The 17653-nt window shown below is 39.8% G+C and overlaps 1 protein-coding gene across 2 annotated transcripts in view; it reads right to left on the bottom strand.

Moving 5' to 3' along the window:
- dlc1 (DLC1 Rho GTPase activating protein) overlaps positions 1 to 17653 on the bottom strand; it is a 66239-nt gene that overhangs the window by 26855 nt on the left and 21731 nt on the right. For both annotated transcript variants that reach the window (XM_088374688.1, XM_088374687.1), the window contains exon 5: positions 16855 to 16885. In XM_088374688.1, coding sequence (XP_088230814.1) covers positions 16855 to 16885 — 31 coding nt within the window. The remainder of the gene's footprint in view (positions 1 to 16854; positions 16886 to 17653) is intronic.

Raw genomic sequence — 17653 nt, 5'->3', positions numbered from 1 at the left:
TAACGGTTTTAAGTAGTGTGGTAATAGACTTCACACATTTAACAGACTATACCGCTATTTGTTCTAAGGCTGGGGGAATTCTTCCATTGTGAGCCATGCAGAAAAAGGGAAAATTAATTGTTCAAACATACCTGAAAAATGTTTGCTCTATTTGTGTTTATTTGTCTGAAAGGCATTCACCTTTATCCTGATATGCCCAAGAATTCAATGTTTTTGTTTTGTATTTTTTGTGTGCCCTGCTAACTTCAAATCAAACGGCAATCCTATATTCCCATGCACAATTTTCCTTGTGAAAGAGAAAAAAAACCTAGAATTATCTTTCCTCATATTCATTTCAGCTTTTAACTCGTGTGATCGCTTCCTACACAAATGAAGTCAATTTCAAATACGTAAGTTCATTCTTTCTGTGTGCAGTATCACGTACGGGTAACACAGGAAGTTGATGCTTTAGTCTCGCCTGCCCTGACCTGCGACCCACTCCGACCTCTCATGGGGCATGTGACAAAGCACGCAGACATCGAGACTGTCAGGAGAAACACAAACCAGGTTCATCCAGGAGCCTCTCACTGATCCAGAGCCTTCAATGCAAAAGTGCGACCGCCAGCCCCGACAGCAATGCTTTGAATTTTTGGAGAGATTTCGGCTGACTTTCAGCTTCTAACGGCTCCCTTGTTGTCACTCTTCTGAAGATAAGATGATAGAACGCTACTGCAGATCAAAGAAAGCTAGAAAAGAGGAGGGATGCCCTATGGCCAATCCATACGTCCAGGACTGAAATAAATACGCTTAGAATCTTTCCATTCATCCAACCATTCTCTATATCGGTAGTCTTCAACCACTGGCCCGGCCCATTAAGGACCAAGCCGTACAAAGAAACAGCCTGGTGAAATCGACCAATCAATGAAAGACTGAAAGAAAGTAAAAGTATCAATGACAGCAAACAAGTAGATTAACGTGCATAATAGCTAGATAGTTAGTCACCATCTGAAAGATGGCTAGATTGGCAGCAAACCAGCAGTGTGATGGGAGATTCTGAGCGGTCCTAAAGGTAAGCAGGTGAGGCTCCATTGTAATCTTAAAGCGAGAGAAACTGAGGTGCTAAACTTCGTAAGATGATGCAAAGAGGGGTGGGGAAAGGTAACTTAACAGGAGACAACATTTCTGGCCGATGTTGACATCTTTAATACGGTTAAACACTCACACATACACACACACATACATACACACACAAGAAATTTCAACATGAAAAAAAAAGTTGCTTCTGTTCTGCAGCTGCAAACAGCTATCAACCCAATGTGTCCCCTGAGGGTGCAATTAATCCCCTGAATGGAATGGAGAACAGATTTTTATGACAATCGAGTTTTAACAACCTAAGCACATATTTTCAAATTTGATTTCATGATCTTTTTTAAAAATTGACCAAAATAACAATAATTATAATAATAATAAAATAATTACACACATTATTAATCATTCAATTGTGCTCAGTGTGCAAGCATTTATCTGCCCTTTAGCTCATCTGACAAATCCCAGCAGGAAGGCAGACATTGTCCTGACATTGACTCATTACCCAGGCGACAACCTTGACCTACTATACCAGAGATGGGCATGACACTAATAGGATGGATGCCTAGCATATGTGGGAATGAAACCGTTCCAGACATTTCTTTCCCCTTGTTACGAGCGTACTGACAAATACAAGGGCATACTTTATTTGCATGCTTGTCGTAATTTTCAGGTGGATTTCAATAAACATTGACCAACAGAGATGGCTCTTGATGATTACAGCTCGACTTGGATATTTCAAATGTTTGCCTTCATGAATGGCTGACTCAAATGCTGTGGACAGGAATCTAAGGAATTCTGTATAATACAAATAAACACCAGAAATAAAGCAGGTATTCAGCTATCTCTTAGTACGGTGTGGAAAGAACCTCACGATGAATTGCACAGTAAAATGATTTACAAGAAATCGTTTAGCGAGCAATTTCTACCTGAAGGTATTATTTTTTTTCTAGATTCTGGCATATTAAATGATACTGTAATAAAGTCACAGCAGTGAGACATTTAATCAAATTTAGTTTGAGCTTCTCCTGCCAGTATTATTAACAGTCTGCTATCTGACACGGATACATTTTATGAATAGGAGACCTTCATCCATACCTCAGCTTCTGCTACTTGTTGGTTTATTCACATGAAGAGCTAGTGGACAGTGCTGATGTGTTTTGGGGTGAGTTTTTTCACAGATGAACAGAAGCCGCCCTCATCCTCCTGCTCCTCATCAGTCCCGTGGGGAAGATCGCTCAACTTCTGTGCATGTAGGAAAACTAATCCCGTCCAGCTGGATAGTGGCAGTAGTGACTGATCCACCATATGCCCAGCAGATTTTTTTCTCTGGTTTTCGTTGTTGACCTTTTCTCTGTTTATCCAGTGACTCCCTTTCTCTCATGAATGAAGAAATTAGAGTGGACAGGAAACATAAAACAGGGAAGGCCATACATGAAAAATACTGGCTTGATGTTTCAGCATAATATTTCAGTGTAAAAGTAGGTCAACGTCATGGCGTCACAGTTATTAATAATAACATGTCAAACTTATTTTTTTTACCAGCGATGGGTGAAGGATAATACTGGGAAACAGTCCAGTAGTTTTTCTCAGCACCACCTATAGTTGGGCATGCTCATGATGCATCAGACATAACTAGCCTCTCTAGCTCACGTTTCATTGTATGCATTTTAGAAGAGGCCGCTTGAGCGGTTCACATGACACCTATACTAATCCAACATAAAGTCTGTCAAAGAGAAGAAAAGCCCAAGCAGTTTAGTACTCATTAAGTTTCAAATGAAAGTTATCTAAGAAACCGGATAACACACACACAAATACTCACACAAAAGGGGAAAGAAAAAAACCCAGATAAAATTCTATAATGGGTATCCAACGTCACCTTGGGCAACATGCAAAAAATATTTCCATAAGTGCTTCCAATAAAGGGGCTGCTGCTTGGTTGCGATTCGGATCGTGTTTGGAGAGCAATGAGTGTGACATTTGAAGGTGTTTTTTCAGGAAAAGCTAGCCACACTTTGTGTTAACCGACCCTGACCTCACACACACACACAAACACACACGCACAAAGGCATTGGGCTGTCAAAGTGTCACTTCACCAACGTGCAAATGCTAAGCGCTCCACTGCTCGTATTATGCTCGACCAGCAATAAGGAGGTAAAAGGGAGAGGTTGGCCTGGACACGGAGGGTGACACTCAGCCAGTGGCCTTGTGTTCATCTATTCTGGGGACAATAGGGGTTACACTCCCTGTGCGACCAAAAGGTGAAAGGTCAGTGACAACACATCTTAAAGACAAGGCGGAAAAGACACATTAAGTGGCTGCTCTGTCTACAGAGTGATTATGCTGAAGCACGATAAATGACTCCATTGGAATGAACTGGCAGCTTTGTCAGTCAGTCTTGACTTTAAATACACATCGGATAGATGATGGGATTCGATATATAGACAGACAGACAGACAGACAGACAGACGGACGGATACAGTACGACATGGATATTTCCCCCTGGCAAAACCTTTGTAATTCTTAGAAATGGCCCTGCAAGCCTGAACGCATCCACGATGTGTTTCTCAGAAACACCAAATCCAAGCATGCCCTTATGGCTGTTGCTTTGTGTGGTCATGCTGAAATAGAAAAGTGCCTTACGCAAACTATTCCCACAAAGTTTGAAGAGTACAATTTCCCAAAATGTATTGGTAAAAGTTTCAAGGCCATCACTGGTGTACAGAAATTGCATCACCATATCCTTACATAAAGTACTAGAAATGGAAAATTCTGCCAGGAAGTCAAGTGCATGAATAGATGGAATCACGTTTTCCAGGTCCACTTTCGTACTAAAAAGTAGACACAGAGGTGCTCATCTAGCTTTGCATGCTCATATGTGAGATGATCAGTATACTGTATATATTATGATCATAGTTTATACATAATTTTACGTATTTTAAGCAACAAAGAGGGTTGTTGCACAAAGAACATAAATAATTCTAAAAAATTCCAAAGAGCTCCCGGCATTTGAATCAAAAGGGACAGTTGCATTTCAAATATCATACTATATATTGTTTAATAATTTGCCATTTGTAAAAATATAAATGCATGCATTTTTTATAAATCATATCAGCGCAATTTTATTACAAATGTAATTATATATGTCCTTGTGCTCTTGCACCACTATATATTTCGACGCAAACATTTTTGTCATTGTTTAATTTGCATGAATGGATAGGCAGGTTTTTTTTTTTTTGTATTTAATGTACAAATGACTCAACCCTAAGAGTTACATTAACGCACCCAATCAGAAATAGCAACAAGAGCAAAAGGATTAACTAAAAAAAATACACGACATAACTAAGCACAAAAAAAAACAAAAAACAAGGCCTGTGAGACCCTGAAAAGGCAACAGACACAGGAAATGAAGGCCTGCTGAAGAGTAAACAAGCAACATACCATGAGATCAGGCACCCCGAAAGGCAGTTAAGTCACCAGAGATGAAGTTGCTTTAATGGTGTACTAAAAGATGTTGTTACTACCCATCTGGAAAAGATTCAAACGGAATGTGACTCTTTCAAATTTAATGACCGGTGATGAGCTCTCACACCATCAAATTGCCATATATCAAAAATCTCGCTTTTTCCATAGATTTTGGGAAGATGATCATTTATTTTTACAACTGATATCAGAAGCAAAGAAGCAGCCTTTTTCACAATAGCACTTGCAGCATTTCTGCTGACAGGAGCAAAGGTGTTGGCTAGACACACTAGAAAATCTGCGGTGTGAAATCAGACGTTCTCAAGCATCGGGCAGGCGCAAATTCCACAATGTGTGCAAATATTTGCGCACACCACTTTAGACTCTAAGCTGTGCTGAATCGAGGCTTCAATGAGTATCAGCACTGCAAGGATCTGCGCTCCATTGCAGTGAATTGTCAGTGGTTACTTAAGCGGGTTTGTTTTTCCAGCTTCTCTCTGGATGTCTGAGTGTTTGAGGGAGTGGAGATTTTTTTCTATGCCTAATAATCACATGGCCTTCCAGCTGGAGTGAAGGCATGGGCAGCCAACATGACAATGGGAAGTCAAGAGCAGGCATCAAGTGGGATTCTTGTGGTATGGCTGAAAAGTCCTTAACGTCTCACTTGAGTGACTATTTGGATTAACAGAAAAAGAAATAAATGAAGTGGCTCAATAGAATTTTGCATACTTAAAAGCCACCACAGAAATAAAATTTATTTTTAATTGTTGTTCATGTTTTAATTTAAATGAAGAAATTGAGGGAAAGATATGTCACTAAAACTTGCCAAATAATATTTTGCTCTCCACTACAGAAAATAGTATCTTGCTTAATGGATTTGTTCATTTCATTTCAGCAGTAAATCTCTACCAAAATTTTAAATATATATTTTTTCAATATGAAATTCTTAGTACGTAATTACTATTGCCAATAATTTTCATTTATGAGACTGCAAAGTATCAACTTTTTGTACAATGGAAACAGTCCATGTTTTCTTTCATGAGTATTTGGTTTTTTTCCCCATCCACCGCATTTCCCAGTGGTTAATAATGTATTCAACCTTGGATATTTAACTGCATAATAAAATATCAATGTAATATTGTGATTCTGTATGGAGTGTGAGACCACACATAACAATCATTTAGATTTCATTTAAAAGAAAGTAGACATCATTTCTTGAAGCATCTGTGCTACAAGCTACTCAGAGGATCAAATGGTAAGGCTCTCTCATTGGACAGAATAAATCAGAAACTGGTAATCAATAAAACAGGTCTGTTCATGACGGTGTATTTAAAGCACTATACCTGCTAAAAAGAGAAAGTGAGAAAAGACTTGAAGGAGGGGGGGGAGGCGAAGGACGCAAAGTAAACAAGTTTGGCGTGAGCTTGCTCGAGTCACTGGGTTTAGCAAAACATTCCAGAGGGTTCGAAACAAGCGGCCTTGTGAATGCACGGGGGCAGAAACAAGGGGGCTTTAAATCACTGAACAGGAACCGTGTTGAAGGACTCTAACTCAATCATAAATATTTTAAGAGTGCTCACCGTCCCACATATAAATGACACGTTCAGTGCCTACCTTTCACGTGTATCATCATACAACAATCAGTTCAAATCACATGAACAGACATTACGAGAAGAGGGAGACTAAAACTGACATCAATTCATTGGAGCGGAAATTCTAAACTGTCTAAAACATGGGATGAATATTTTTCTTTGTGAAGACATACAGTAGCCAGCGAACACATTTAAGTGTAGCTCCATATGCTTACAAGACACATGCCGGCTTCAAGAAAGGTGTACTAAGAGCAAACAGAAATGAGAGGAAGCTGGCCTACTTTTTCACCATGACTAGATGGATGCTGGCATTACACTGGGGAGACAGTGGAGCTTTTATCCATCCGTAATAAAATAATAATCTGTTTCTTTTTATAGACACAAACTGAAGGGGGGACTGGCCTAAATGTGAAAGCATCACGATTTTCCATCATGTTAGTTGGAGGAGCCTAGAAAAAAAAAAGAAGGGTTCAATACAACAATAATTTAAAAATGCTCACTTGAAAATTGAGTTCAGATTTTAAATTGTCAAGGAGAACCAGAGGATGAACGCTGTTGACGTTTGTTTTTCAGGAGCAGATAAAGCTCTGAAAAGGTCTTGGGGTAAGAATATCTTGTTGAGGCTAATTTGCTACATGGGTGCCTGCTGCGCTTTTATTCAGTAAGATCTCTGCTGATGTCACGGCAGTGCGCCCCTTCTGACTTCCTCTTTGGACATCCTTGAGGCGTGAAATGATCCTGCTGAGTCCCCGTAGGCCCACAATGGACACAGGACATTTGTGTCATTTAACGTTATGCGAGGCCCGAGTAGACCGGAACATGTCATTGGACCCCCACTGTCGTACTCTTGAGTCACACACAAAAGCCCGGTTGCCACTTTTTTTTACAATTACAATTCATGCACAAGGAGGTGTGCACATGCAGCAAGACACATTACTCTGAAAAGTCCGTTGAATAAACTGCTTATGACAGTTTAGCTTCTAAAGTAACTGATAACCTTTAGAACAATTATTTCCTAACACGCCTTCCAAGAAAAAGGATTTACAGGAATTATTCTCTGGCTATCTGTCACCATCAGAAAACTTTTTAACCGTAGGTGAAGTCCTGACTACCATTCAAACATTCTTATGGTTATGCAGGCATAAAAAGTTAACCACAAAATTTTATGAGGAATGTGAACACGAGTCAGTTGGGAGATGTGCCTCAAGCATTAAATTTTCAAATCTTTTCAAATGCCACACAAGTGGAAAAGAACTTAATAACACTCAAAAATACTTCAAATAATATGCAGTGGATCATCTTCTGCTGTGTTTCTTCTGGTGTTTTTCATTAAGTAAAGCACCCTTTTTTTGAATAAGTATTATAAAAAGGTAGCCTAATCTACTTTTTGCACAAGATTTGAACTCTGCGGTTTATAGTCCAGTACGACTTATCTATGGATTTTCCATGATTTTGATGATATTGTAAAATTTGCGCATAATATTCTTACATATGGATATTAAACATTTGTGTCTTATAATCAAATGTGATTTACATAGGAATAAAACAGGATTTTTTCCAGAATTTTAGCTGATGCGTCTTATACTCAGGTGCGATTTATAGTCCAGAAATTATGGTACATAAAATCTAGGGGATGTCTGTCCCGTGTGACATTTTCCATGATGACTTGTCAGATTAGATCCTGCTACTCCACACACTAACAGAGTTTCTGTTATGTCCCTAATCCTGCCACACAAGCTGGCAAAAAATGGTGTCGGTGATGTTCAAGGTGGAAAATAAACAGCGTGAAAAGGGCTATTGAGTAGCATACACTCACACAATTTGTCTTATGTTTGGTAATGCTTATTTAACGCAATTTGGTATGCACTCAATACAGGGATGGGTGAAATTGGTAGTAAGTAGCACACATGGCCTCCTTACACAGAGTACAGAGTCACAACCAAACCCATAATGAAAGCTGACTTATTTGACTTTCGTTGACATTTCTCAACCAGTGGCAGTCGACCTGCAATTATTTTTGTTTTAGCCCTTTGGAACACACGAGGGCTTGTTTTGAACAGAAGATGCATTTACTTGGCATGTTGGTTAACATCGCTGGGCCACACAAATGTCCACAAGTGGGTAAGCTCTCTGGATTTAGCAATGTGGATAGAAAAAGGCCTTAGTGACGCAGACACTGCCTGAACATTCAAAGAAAAGTGGCCTCTGATAATTAGAGGATGTCCTGTGTGATTTAATGAGCTAATCCATTTTACCCGAATGTTAACTTTTGGTTTACATTTTAATTTTCAAAAATATTGCTGCAGTATCACCTCATATTTGAAAGCCAGGGTGAACTCAACCAGGCTCACAGGGCCAAGATACAAGATTGATTATGTGTTATGTTGTGTAAGAGAGCCTGGTGACCTTGTTAGCAGGCATGACACAAATGTGTCTTGTGATTTTTGCTTTACTAATTGCTGAAGCTTTGTGTGTTAAATTCACATCACATTCTGTGGCTCAACAGTCCGGGGTCTCATTTTGAAAAGGAAACAGGTCTGGACTGCCAGACTAGTACTCAAACTCTTTAACTAGAAAGCCACGCTGTTGTAGTGTTTGTCAGGTGCACAAAAGGTCACAGGACTACTGGACTAGAGGATATTTTCTTCAGGCAGGGATGATGACAGATCACCATTTGCTTTTTAGTTACTATCAGTCAGCTAGCAGATACCCTTTGACCTCTCTAGAAGCTGCAATTACCATTTCGAACAGGAAGGACCGAACATGCAGACCTGGGTGTAAGATAATCATTTCACAATATTAAAACACTAAACAGTTGATTTCAGAACTTATAGAAGATTTGGTACTATCCAAAATGTCACTTTTTGTAATATTTGTTAAAGATATCAGCTTTCACATCCCTTGTTTGCCAACAACTGGGATACACTACTTATTGCCTAATTGAGATGATGTTAAAGTAACGAAAAACAGAAAAACAAGTTTGACCCGTAGCTTATCACCAAACTATCTGGAAAACAACAAAGGGAATGATTTAATTAGGGGACGATGCGATGAAGCAGTGCTGGAAATATCCAGTGGACAGAGCGCACAAAGACTTGCGAGGCAGCTGGGTTTTTGTCAATGAATAACCTCAGTGTTCTTTGATACATGTTTTTTCCCCTGGAGCTGTAAACATGCTGAAATATGTGAGTTGATCACATGGGCATCAAAAGAAGATTCAACAACTATTGGATGTCAAGACATGTGACTGGATGCGCTTGGGCCATGCCGCAAGTGTACAAGCTATGTAAATGCGTCATGAAGGATCACATGCCTGCATCACATGCTATGGTGTATAAACATTAAAGATGTTCTTGATCTAAATGACCAAACTGACATTCAATCAATCGATCGGTCAATCAATCATCCAACCTACAGTTATATTGGGATTGACACTGTTATTTAACTGCACCCAGTGGTGTAGAACTACACTGCTTCAGGATCATATTCTAATATTGTAAATAGTTTATTTCTATCCACTTGAGAGGCTAAATGGTTTGCTGTAGCACAACTCACCATTGCAAACTACTACAATAATATATTGTTGAATGAATATTGACAGTATCATTTAAAACGGAACATTACCAATATTAAGGCAATTTTTGATAGCTGACAGCTTCTGTGCTAAATCTCATTATTAGTTTTAAACGTATCATAACTGCAGAAACTACATTTACAATAGTATTAGTATGCTGTGCAACACAATGCAATTTCCCCTCAGTGCCTTGAGCAATAAAATTACCTTAGAGCCTTAAAGCGTGTCAAGCCATAGTGGTCACAAATGCGCTGATTAAGCACGTCCCTCTTGGGACAAAACAAAGTGTTCCTGCACTTTATGACCCGGAAACACGCATACATCAAGTGAAAGGACGTCAGGTTTTACACATATAGTATGCATACAGCTTGATGACTAAACAGGAAAAAAGTGCAGGTTTAACCATGACAGGTAACAGGACAGCAGCTCTTTAGCATTGTCAGAATCAATCAGTGAATTGTTTTTTGCGGTCATTTAACAGTGACTGTAGGTTGATGGACTTCCTTCGGGCTACAGACTGTGAGAGATACCTAAAGAATGTGAAATCCTGGAAAAAAAGTTTTCAAATGGATATTTATGACCTCGTGTAGTTTACTTCAATAGAGAGGTCAAATTCTTTTACCTTTATCGATTCTGAGGGTGTTGAAGCCTCTCAGACGATGCACCCAAACATCACATTACATTATTGCCTCTTGAAGATAATCACATCCATCTATTAGGAATTTTGAAGTGGCCGAAACTGGGAGATAATATCTTTTGCACGTGAAAGAAACTATTTTTTTCCCATCAATCATATAATTTTTAGAATACAAGGTGAATTATTGCCAACCAAAGTCATTCATGCATCACAAAGACTGCAGAGATAGACTCCAGCACACCCAAGACCCTAGTGAGGAATTAGTGGTTCAGAAAATGGATGGATTTATATATAAATGAATGAGTATGGATTACTGACAAAGGTCAAACAATCCGGACTGCGTCTGTTAAGCGTGCCTAAGAATGGTATGGATGGTCAAGTATGTGTGGCCCAGCATGAAAAAGACTGTTGAGCCATCAAGTCTGCTGATGCATTTACAGTATACTAAGTTAGAGTACCAAACATAAGTCTAAGAGGCAAACTGCTTTTCAGGGAGTTAAAAGCAGACTAATGGGCCGCATCCTTACTATGCACTACTGGCTCATTAGTTTGAAAGGAAATGCATGAGGAACCACACACGCGCTCTTCCAGTGGCACAGATAAAGCTGCACAAAAGTACTTTTAAGCATTACACGAAGCTAATGACAGACTACTGTATATATGAACAAATTTATATAGCAGCCTCCAACATTTCCGTCTTTAGCCATTTATTGATCTTTCAGGTAAGTTGTTATGATTGCAACTTACATTCGATCTCCGATAAGATAGAACATTATCTCCTGTGCATGGTTCAACATGGAGAAGAATGTCGAATTGACCCATATGAGTACAGTTGGATGCTAAATTTGTATAAGTCTCCGAGATAAGCATGAGTCATGATGTGTTTCATAGAAATGTATTGTAAATGTAACGTAATTGTCATTTCCAGAGAAGATGCGCCTTTCCATCTACACAAAAAAACCACTACTGGCCAAAGTACTACAAATTAAATCACACCGCTTCATTTTAAGTTGACAAATTATATCAGTGCATCTAATACCCAGCCATGTAAACAGATATGGATCATCACTTGATTAGTCAGCATCCAATCATAGACCACAGACAATCACTGACAGTCACACTTGTGGGAAACGATCCCACTACGGTTACAGGAAAAACAGCCAAGTGAACCACTATATTGTCAACACCCAAGACATCTCAACAACCTAATAGATACAAACATGCTGTACAAATACTAGCATTGTGAATATTTTCTCTGTAAGATTACATTGTGGTCAGCCCACTTACCTGTCAATCGGCTTTCCCAAACATTTCTGTTGATCATATCTAAGGTTCTGGAGCTAGAGGGTATGTTTTGGCCACTGAAGGACTTCTGCAGAAGGAGTAGTCTGATGGAGCGAGACATGCTGCAGACACCTCCAGCTGATCAGCCTCTAATCGCTTTTTCCTCACCTATGTCCGCTGCTGATCAGGTCTGTTTACGCACCTTCCTAAATCTTGCATCTATACTGCTTCGCACCTTCTTCTGTTTGGATGAATATTTAAAATATAGTATAAATCATCTACCAGAATTCAGCCTGTTTTTCAATTTTTTTTTTGCATAGATTTCTGTCTCCTCCTGGCTCTCACTCTGCTCACTTCCAGTCTGGACTGTACACTCCCATCTACTGCAGCAAGCTTCAATGCGGTAACGGCTGGGACACATCCAGCCAGTGCCGCAATACTCTCATATTCTATTCTCTCTAGTGGATGTGTGTGTGTGTGTGTGCGTGTGTGTGAATATACTGTAAGTGTGAGTAAGTGCTTTCTGACTCAAGCTTCAGTGGTCACAGCGCATATCAGAGTGCTTTAAAGGCACGACTAACATTTCCCATCGTCATTGCATCCATTTACGTACCAGAATAAACAGCTTTAGGCATATACCTGTACAGTACAGCAAATTGTCCATGAGGGGACACTGTGGCAAGAGACAGGTTAACTCATATTCCGCATACATTTTTAAAAGAAAGAGAGAGCTCATTTTTGGAAAGTGACTGTTTTTGAATGGAAAATTTAACTAAACGGCATTCTACCTATGGAGTTGTGGGGCACCGGGGATAAGACTGTAGGTAGTACTATGAAAATTTGATATCCGCTAATGGCAGTTAAGACATCACTGGTAGTCATCAAAATTGGTGTATCACCATAGAACCTCTGGATGTATTAATACTATCAAGGTAATCGCTTTTCACATCCGTCTTACTTTGTGTAGACACGAACAGCACTGCTAGTTAAATACAGTCATAACGATAACAAAAAAGATCTAGACATGATTAAAAATGTGTGCTTCAAGTAACAGTGATTGAGCATGATAACAGGGTTTTTTTTACAAAACCATGCGGTGCTGCGTACATAACATGCTCGCACATAGTAATATCAATCCCAAGGACACAGTTATCTGAAATTTCAATTTGCTTAATAGATTCTACTGGTTATTGGAAAGGGATCAGCTCAAAAGGTTTCAATTAACTGATGATAACTCAGTACAAATCAATGTGCTGCAAGAATGCTATTTTAGAAATAATTATTATTGGTTGGTTGCCTAATAAATTACCCATAGGCTGGATGTATGGGTTTAGTGTGCAGTTACGTGTTAGTGCTTAGTGGAGAATGCAGTTGAGGACAAACACATTCAAGCGAGAAAATGAAGCACTCATGCTGATTGCTCTGACTAGAGAAGGTAATGTCCTCAGCACAGGCTTATTGTAGTCTGCTGATAGCATTATACTCATCACGGCCAGTTGACTTTATGGCCCCTTGTGGTTTGCAGAGACTGATAAGGATGGATTCCCATATTTTTTTACTTTCACTATCACTTATTTTCAATGGTAAAATTTGATTAAAAATACAAAGAGTTCAAAATCAAACACGGCCCTATCAGTTTTCACAATAAATTTCTCCTGTAGCCTGGTTATGTTTAAAATATATTTTTGTCCAGTTCAGCAAAAATCTTGATAAACCATATGATCAATGACATTCCAGATTGGAAAAACTCTTTTAGAGGTGGTTTTGTTAAAATTTTGGCAGTCAAGCAAGAGGGCTTCCTGTTGTTACTTCCCCCTCATGTGGCTTGGTTTCCTTCCCAGAGTGCCGGTGAAGCACAGACATCTGTCAAAAAACCGTAAAGGGGGCTCAGATGTAATGCATGGGAAAGAAGAGGAGGAACAAAGGGTTCCTTGGGGTCTAAACTCCACCAAAGCCTGCATCTGCGAATGTATTTACCATGGGTTGAAATGCGAAGTGTGAAACATAATAGAATGCGTACAGTACCAGTCTCCACACAGGAAGCGGAGGCGAGCGAGAGGGGAGGGGCTAGTGTTTTGGCGGAGGGCTGTTAGACTGATGCGGAAAGCAAGGAATGTGACCTTGCACAAAGACAGTGACTCTTGTGCTATTTCTGGATATGCGGCAAAAAGTAGGATAGGACAGTCTAAAAAAGCAGGAACTGTAAGAGAAAAACAAACATCAGTCACGAGCTAATTTGGATTTGGCTTCAGGCTAGGGGTGTTTTATTTCATCTTTCAACCCTCCAAGGTCCTCAAAGGGTATTTGGATTTAGCCATCCATTTTTGGTGGATTCCAAAGGATGGTGATGGGGCTGCAGTCACAAGATCAGTGACTCATGTTGATAAACAGAATTATCACATCTCTGTATCCTAAATGGGGTTGGACATTGTTTAAATTTGGACAACTCGGATTATGTAATTGATTCAGATTGTTAATTCTAATTGACGGTGACACATTTACATCCTTGTGTATATGCTCAATGGAAATATGGAATATGTATCCATATAGCCATCCTAATTTAATAAATAGATGAATTTTGTTTGTGCCTGGATGAGACAAGCAAGATAGGGCACGTTATTGTGTCATAATTCACACTTGAAGGGGAAGTAAATCGAGGATAAGGACAGAGCCAGACAAGCCATCGGCACTAATTCCAGGCTTGACGTTAGATACAGGAAATATTTTTTTGCGGCATTCCTTATCAAATTTAGAATATTTCTGAAGACTCATCTCAGCCAACTCATAACAAGCCAAAATAATTAAAAACTCTGCTTCTTATTTTATTTTACTTTTATAACTGAGATACAATGTACAACATAATAGATGGTTCTTTTCTGTATTATGATCAAATTATTATAAATACAAAATAATTTCCAGTGGTTGTAGTGAGACTAATGACATGAAAGAAACCAAAACAAAAAGTGAGAGCCAGCTCGAAATAGCAGTTCTTCGTGGCATAAAACAATTGAGGATGCTTTCGCTTTTCCTTTTCCTTCAGCACTCCTTTCTTCCATCTAAAAACGAGGTAATCATGTCAAGCGAGGGTCTAAAGTGAAAGGTAAAGGGTCAGACCACACCTGCTTACTTGCCCGTCATTGTGTTCTGTTTATACATTTCCACTGACTCATATTTAAATCAGGACAGCAGGGTGGTGATATAAACCTCAGTTACAGCCAAGATGAATATGAAGACATCCCAAGAATCTTTCAAATGGGTGCTGACAAGCTCAGAGGCAATTAAAGGCAAGAACCCACATTCAGTTATGAAATAATGTGCTTCAAGGTGCTGACAGAATTATGACATTAAAAATACATTCTTATATAGCCATCATTCCTTGTGTAAAACATTTGTATGACTTGGAAAGATGAAGCTGATTTTGATTGATTGAGGTTTACGACAGTAAACCCTCATTCATCACGAGATACGATATGTGAAAAGCTATAAGTAAAAATCTGCCACATAAGGAAACCACTTTAAAATATTTTTCTAGTTAATTGGAGATTTCAAATAGAGGCCACAAATAAAAAAATGCAAGGTAGTATGACTGGTGTAGGTAAATTGCGAGACAGGTTTTCCCCCTAAAGGAGGCAGGACAGACGTGACACTGACTGCACGCTTGGTTTCACCCACAACAGCAAAGAGAACATGAAGTGTCAGAGCAGAACGGCTTTTGGAGCTTCTCGCTGATCATTAAAGTGCTTCAGTTGTCATAGAGATATAAATGAACCATGAATGGACAATTCTCTCATGGCAGAGCAACGGGAGCCTTTAGGGCATTGCGTGAGACGTAACACTGTCACAAACGTGTCATTCCCAGGGACTTTAATGGTGATACAGAAGGCTCTTTGAAGTAGCACAATGAACACTAGGCTTTGTGCTTAATCAAGGCCCCCAAAAACTCCACTGACTTCCAACATAACCCACCCCCTTCTATACTCCCCCATGCAGCACATGGAAGCGGCACGGTGCTTACATAACTTGCTTGCAGACTGATTTAAATGAAGTGAAATTACAGAAAAAAACTTTTGGAAGCTGGCATCAAGTCTGCAAACTTCAGTTATCTAAAAAAAAGGTTTTGACTTTTGTCCAGAAAGGGTGATAGTGGGGTATGGACTGACAGCTTCTGCACATTTTCTGTGAAAGGCTTTCACAGCAAGTGGCAGTAATTATAAGGCGAGACAGAGCAATAGTGACTGAGGACTCCCAGCAGGCTTTGCAACAGCAGGGAGCATTATGAAAGCCTCGTCCCCAGGTCACACCACCTCGCCTGCTATGTTTACCAAAGGACTGAGGACACGCAGGGTTATTTAATGAACGCTGACCACCACCAGCCGCTTGCCGTCCATCCATGTATGGCTGGTTTTGCTGACAGAGTGGAGCCAGAGCGGGAATGTTCTTAAATTGGATTCATAAAGTAGATGATGTCAAAAATCATGAGGTTTTGACATAATGCGAAGACACTGAAGGCTATTCAGCTGCAAGAAGTCATATGGGCTGATAACTACGGAACAGATTATAGAAAAATCCCTTTATCTGATGATTTGTAGCTGCATTAAGTAGAACATTGTCTAAATGTTGTGTAATTGTAATTCAACCAACATTCAGAAGGAAGATGACGGCATGCAATATATTCACTTGTATATGGATTTAATTCTCCTTTGTAATGTTCTGATGTGGGTCCAGTTATTATTTGTGATGGACCACACACAGTTAGACACTTCCCTGGACCAGCAGGCAGAATTGTCATGAACCTTTTCTATTGCTGACACCAACGCACAAATAGTTGAGTGAGATTTGACTGGAATGGGTAAACAGATGCAGGTCAAATGTTTTGGGCATCAGGCTCGACAACCAGTCTGGCTCTTATCTTGGAAAGGCGTCAGGCTAGATGGTCCGCTAGATGAGTCTGGGTTCTTATCAAGACGGACATCAAGCGAGTCATCAGACCAGATCCTGTTCTCCTTCACTCCCTCCTTCCCTCTCTTGCACCACGACGATTACCGGACAATGATATCAGCAACTGTACTACAAATGCTCCTCACATGAGTACAGACTGAGGCACATCAGGACAAATGCAGACAATTGCGTTTTGTCAACAATAAAGGCAACACTAACGTGTTCTAACAGATGAGAAACCACACCAAAGGTATGTGGCTATACAAATGCAAGCTGTGTATCAACACACTAAAATCACTGACCTGCTTTTGTCCTCTCTGGAACTGCAGAACTCTGAAAACAAGAAGAAAGACATTATGGATTGCAACCAAATCCCATTAACATTGATAAACAAAAACTTTGTGTAACTTCAAACACTTTGAGCTAAACAGTTTAAAATTGTGACACACCTTCAGACTGGACAATAAAGAAATGTCCAGCTGTGTCTGTTATGGCAAAGATTACAAACCCTCCTTTATAAATATTGCATCATTAGTATTTCCCAAGTACAGCAAGATGTGCTTTGATCCATTGTTGACTTAAGCATGACATACGTGCCCTTGAGAGGTTTGTGCAATAACATCTTCATTCTGGGAATGCAATGGTTCAAGCTTGGGCTTGGCCACAAACAAAATCTGCATCAACATAATGTTGGCACAAGGAAAACTAGTATGCAGGTACTCTATGTGTATTGTGGTTGGCTTTTCTGTTTATGTGTGTGTGGGTTTGTGTGTGTGTGAGACGTGTGCAAGTGTGTGCATGGTGGGCAGCAGTCGATTGGAATGCAGAGGTCTTTCTTGCCTCTGACTTTTGACCCTGGGTTCCTTGGCTGACCCCCACACCCTGACCTGTTTTAATCCACACTCCGCTGGAAGAGCTCAGACAAGGGACGGAAGACAAGGTACATTCTCTGCGGCAGTCGTCCATGTTTTCTAATTTACCCCCGTGGAAAATGAATGTGTCCTCCTGGTATTTGTAACAATAGAATGAGCTCCCGTTCCGTTTTGCTTGGAGGCCTAATTAGGGTTGTGCTAACACAACAATGACATACCTAAACTGGGA

Source organism: Syngnathus floridae, chromosome 4 (assembly GCF_059516105.1).
Source record: "Syngnathus floridae isolate MCC-2025c chromosome 4, RoL_Sflo_1.0, whole genome shotgun sequence".
NCBI classification, from domain to species: Eukaryota; Metazoa; Chordata; class Actinopteri; order Syngnathiformes; family Syngnathidae; genus Syngnathus; species Syngnathus floridae.
This window is presented reverse-complemented; position numbering and strand designations above follow the sequence as displayed.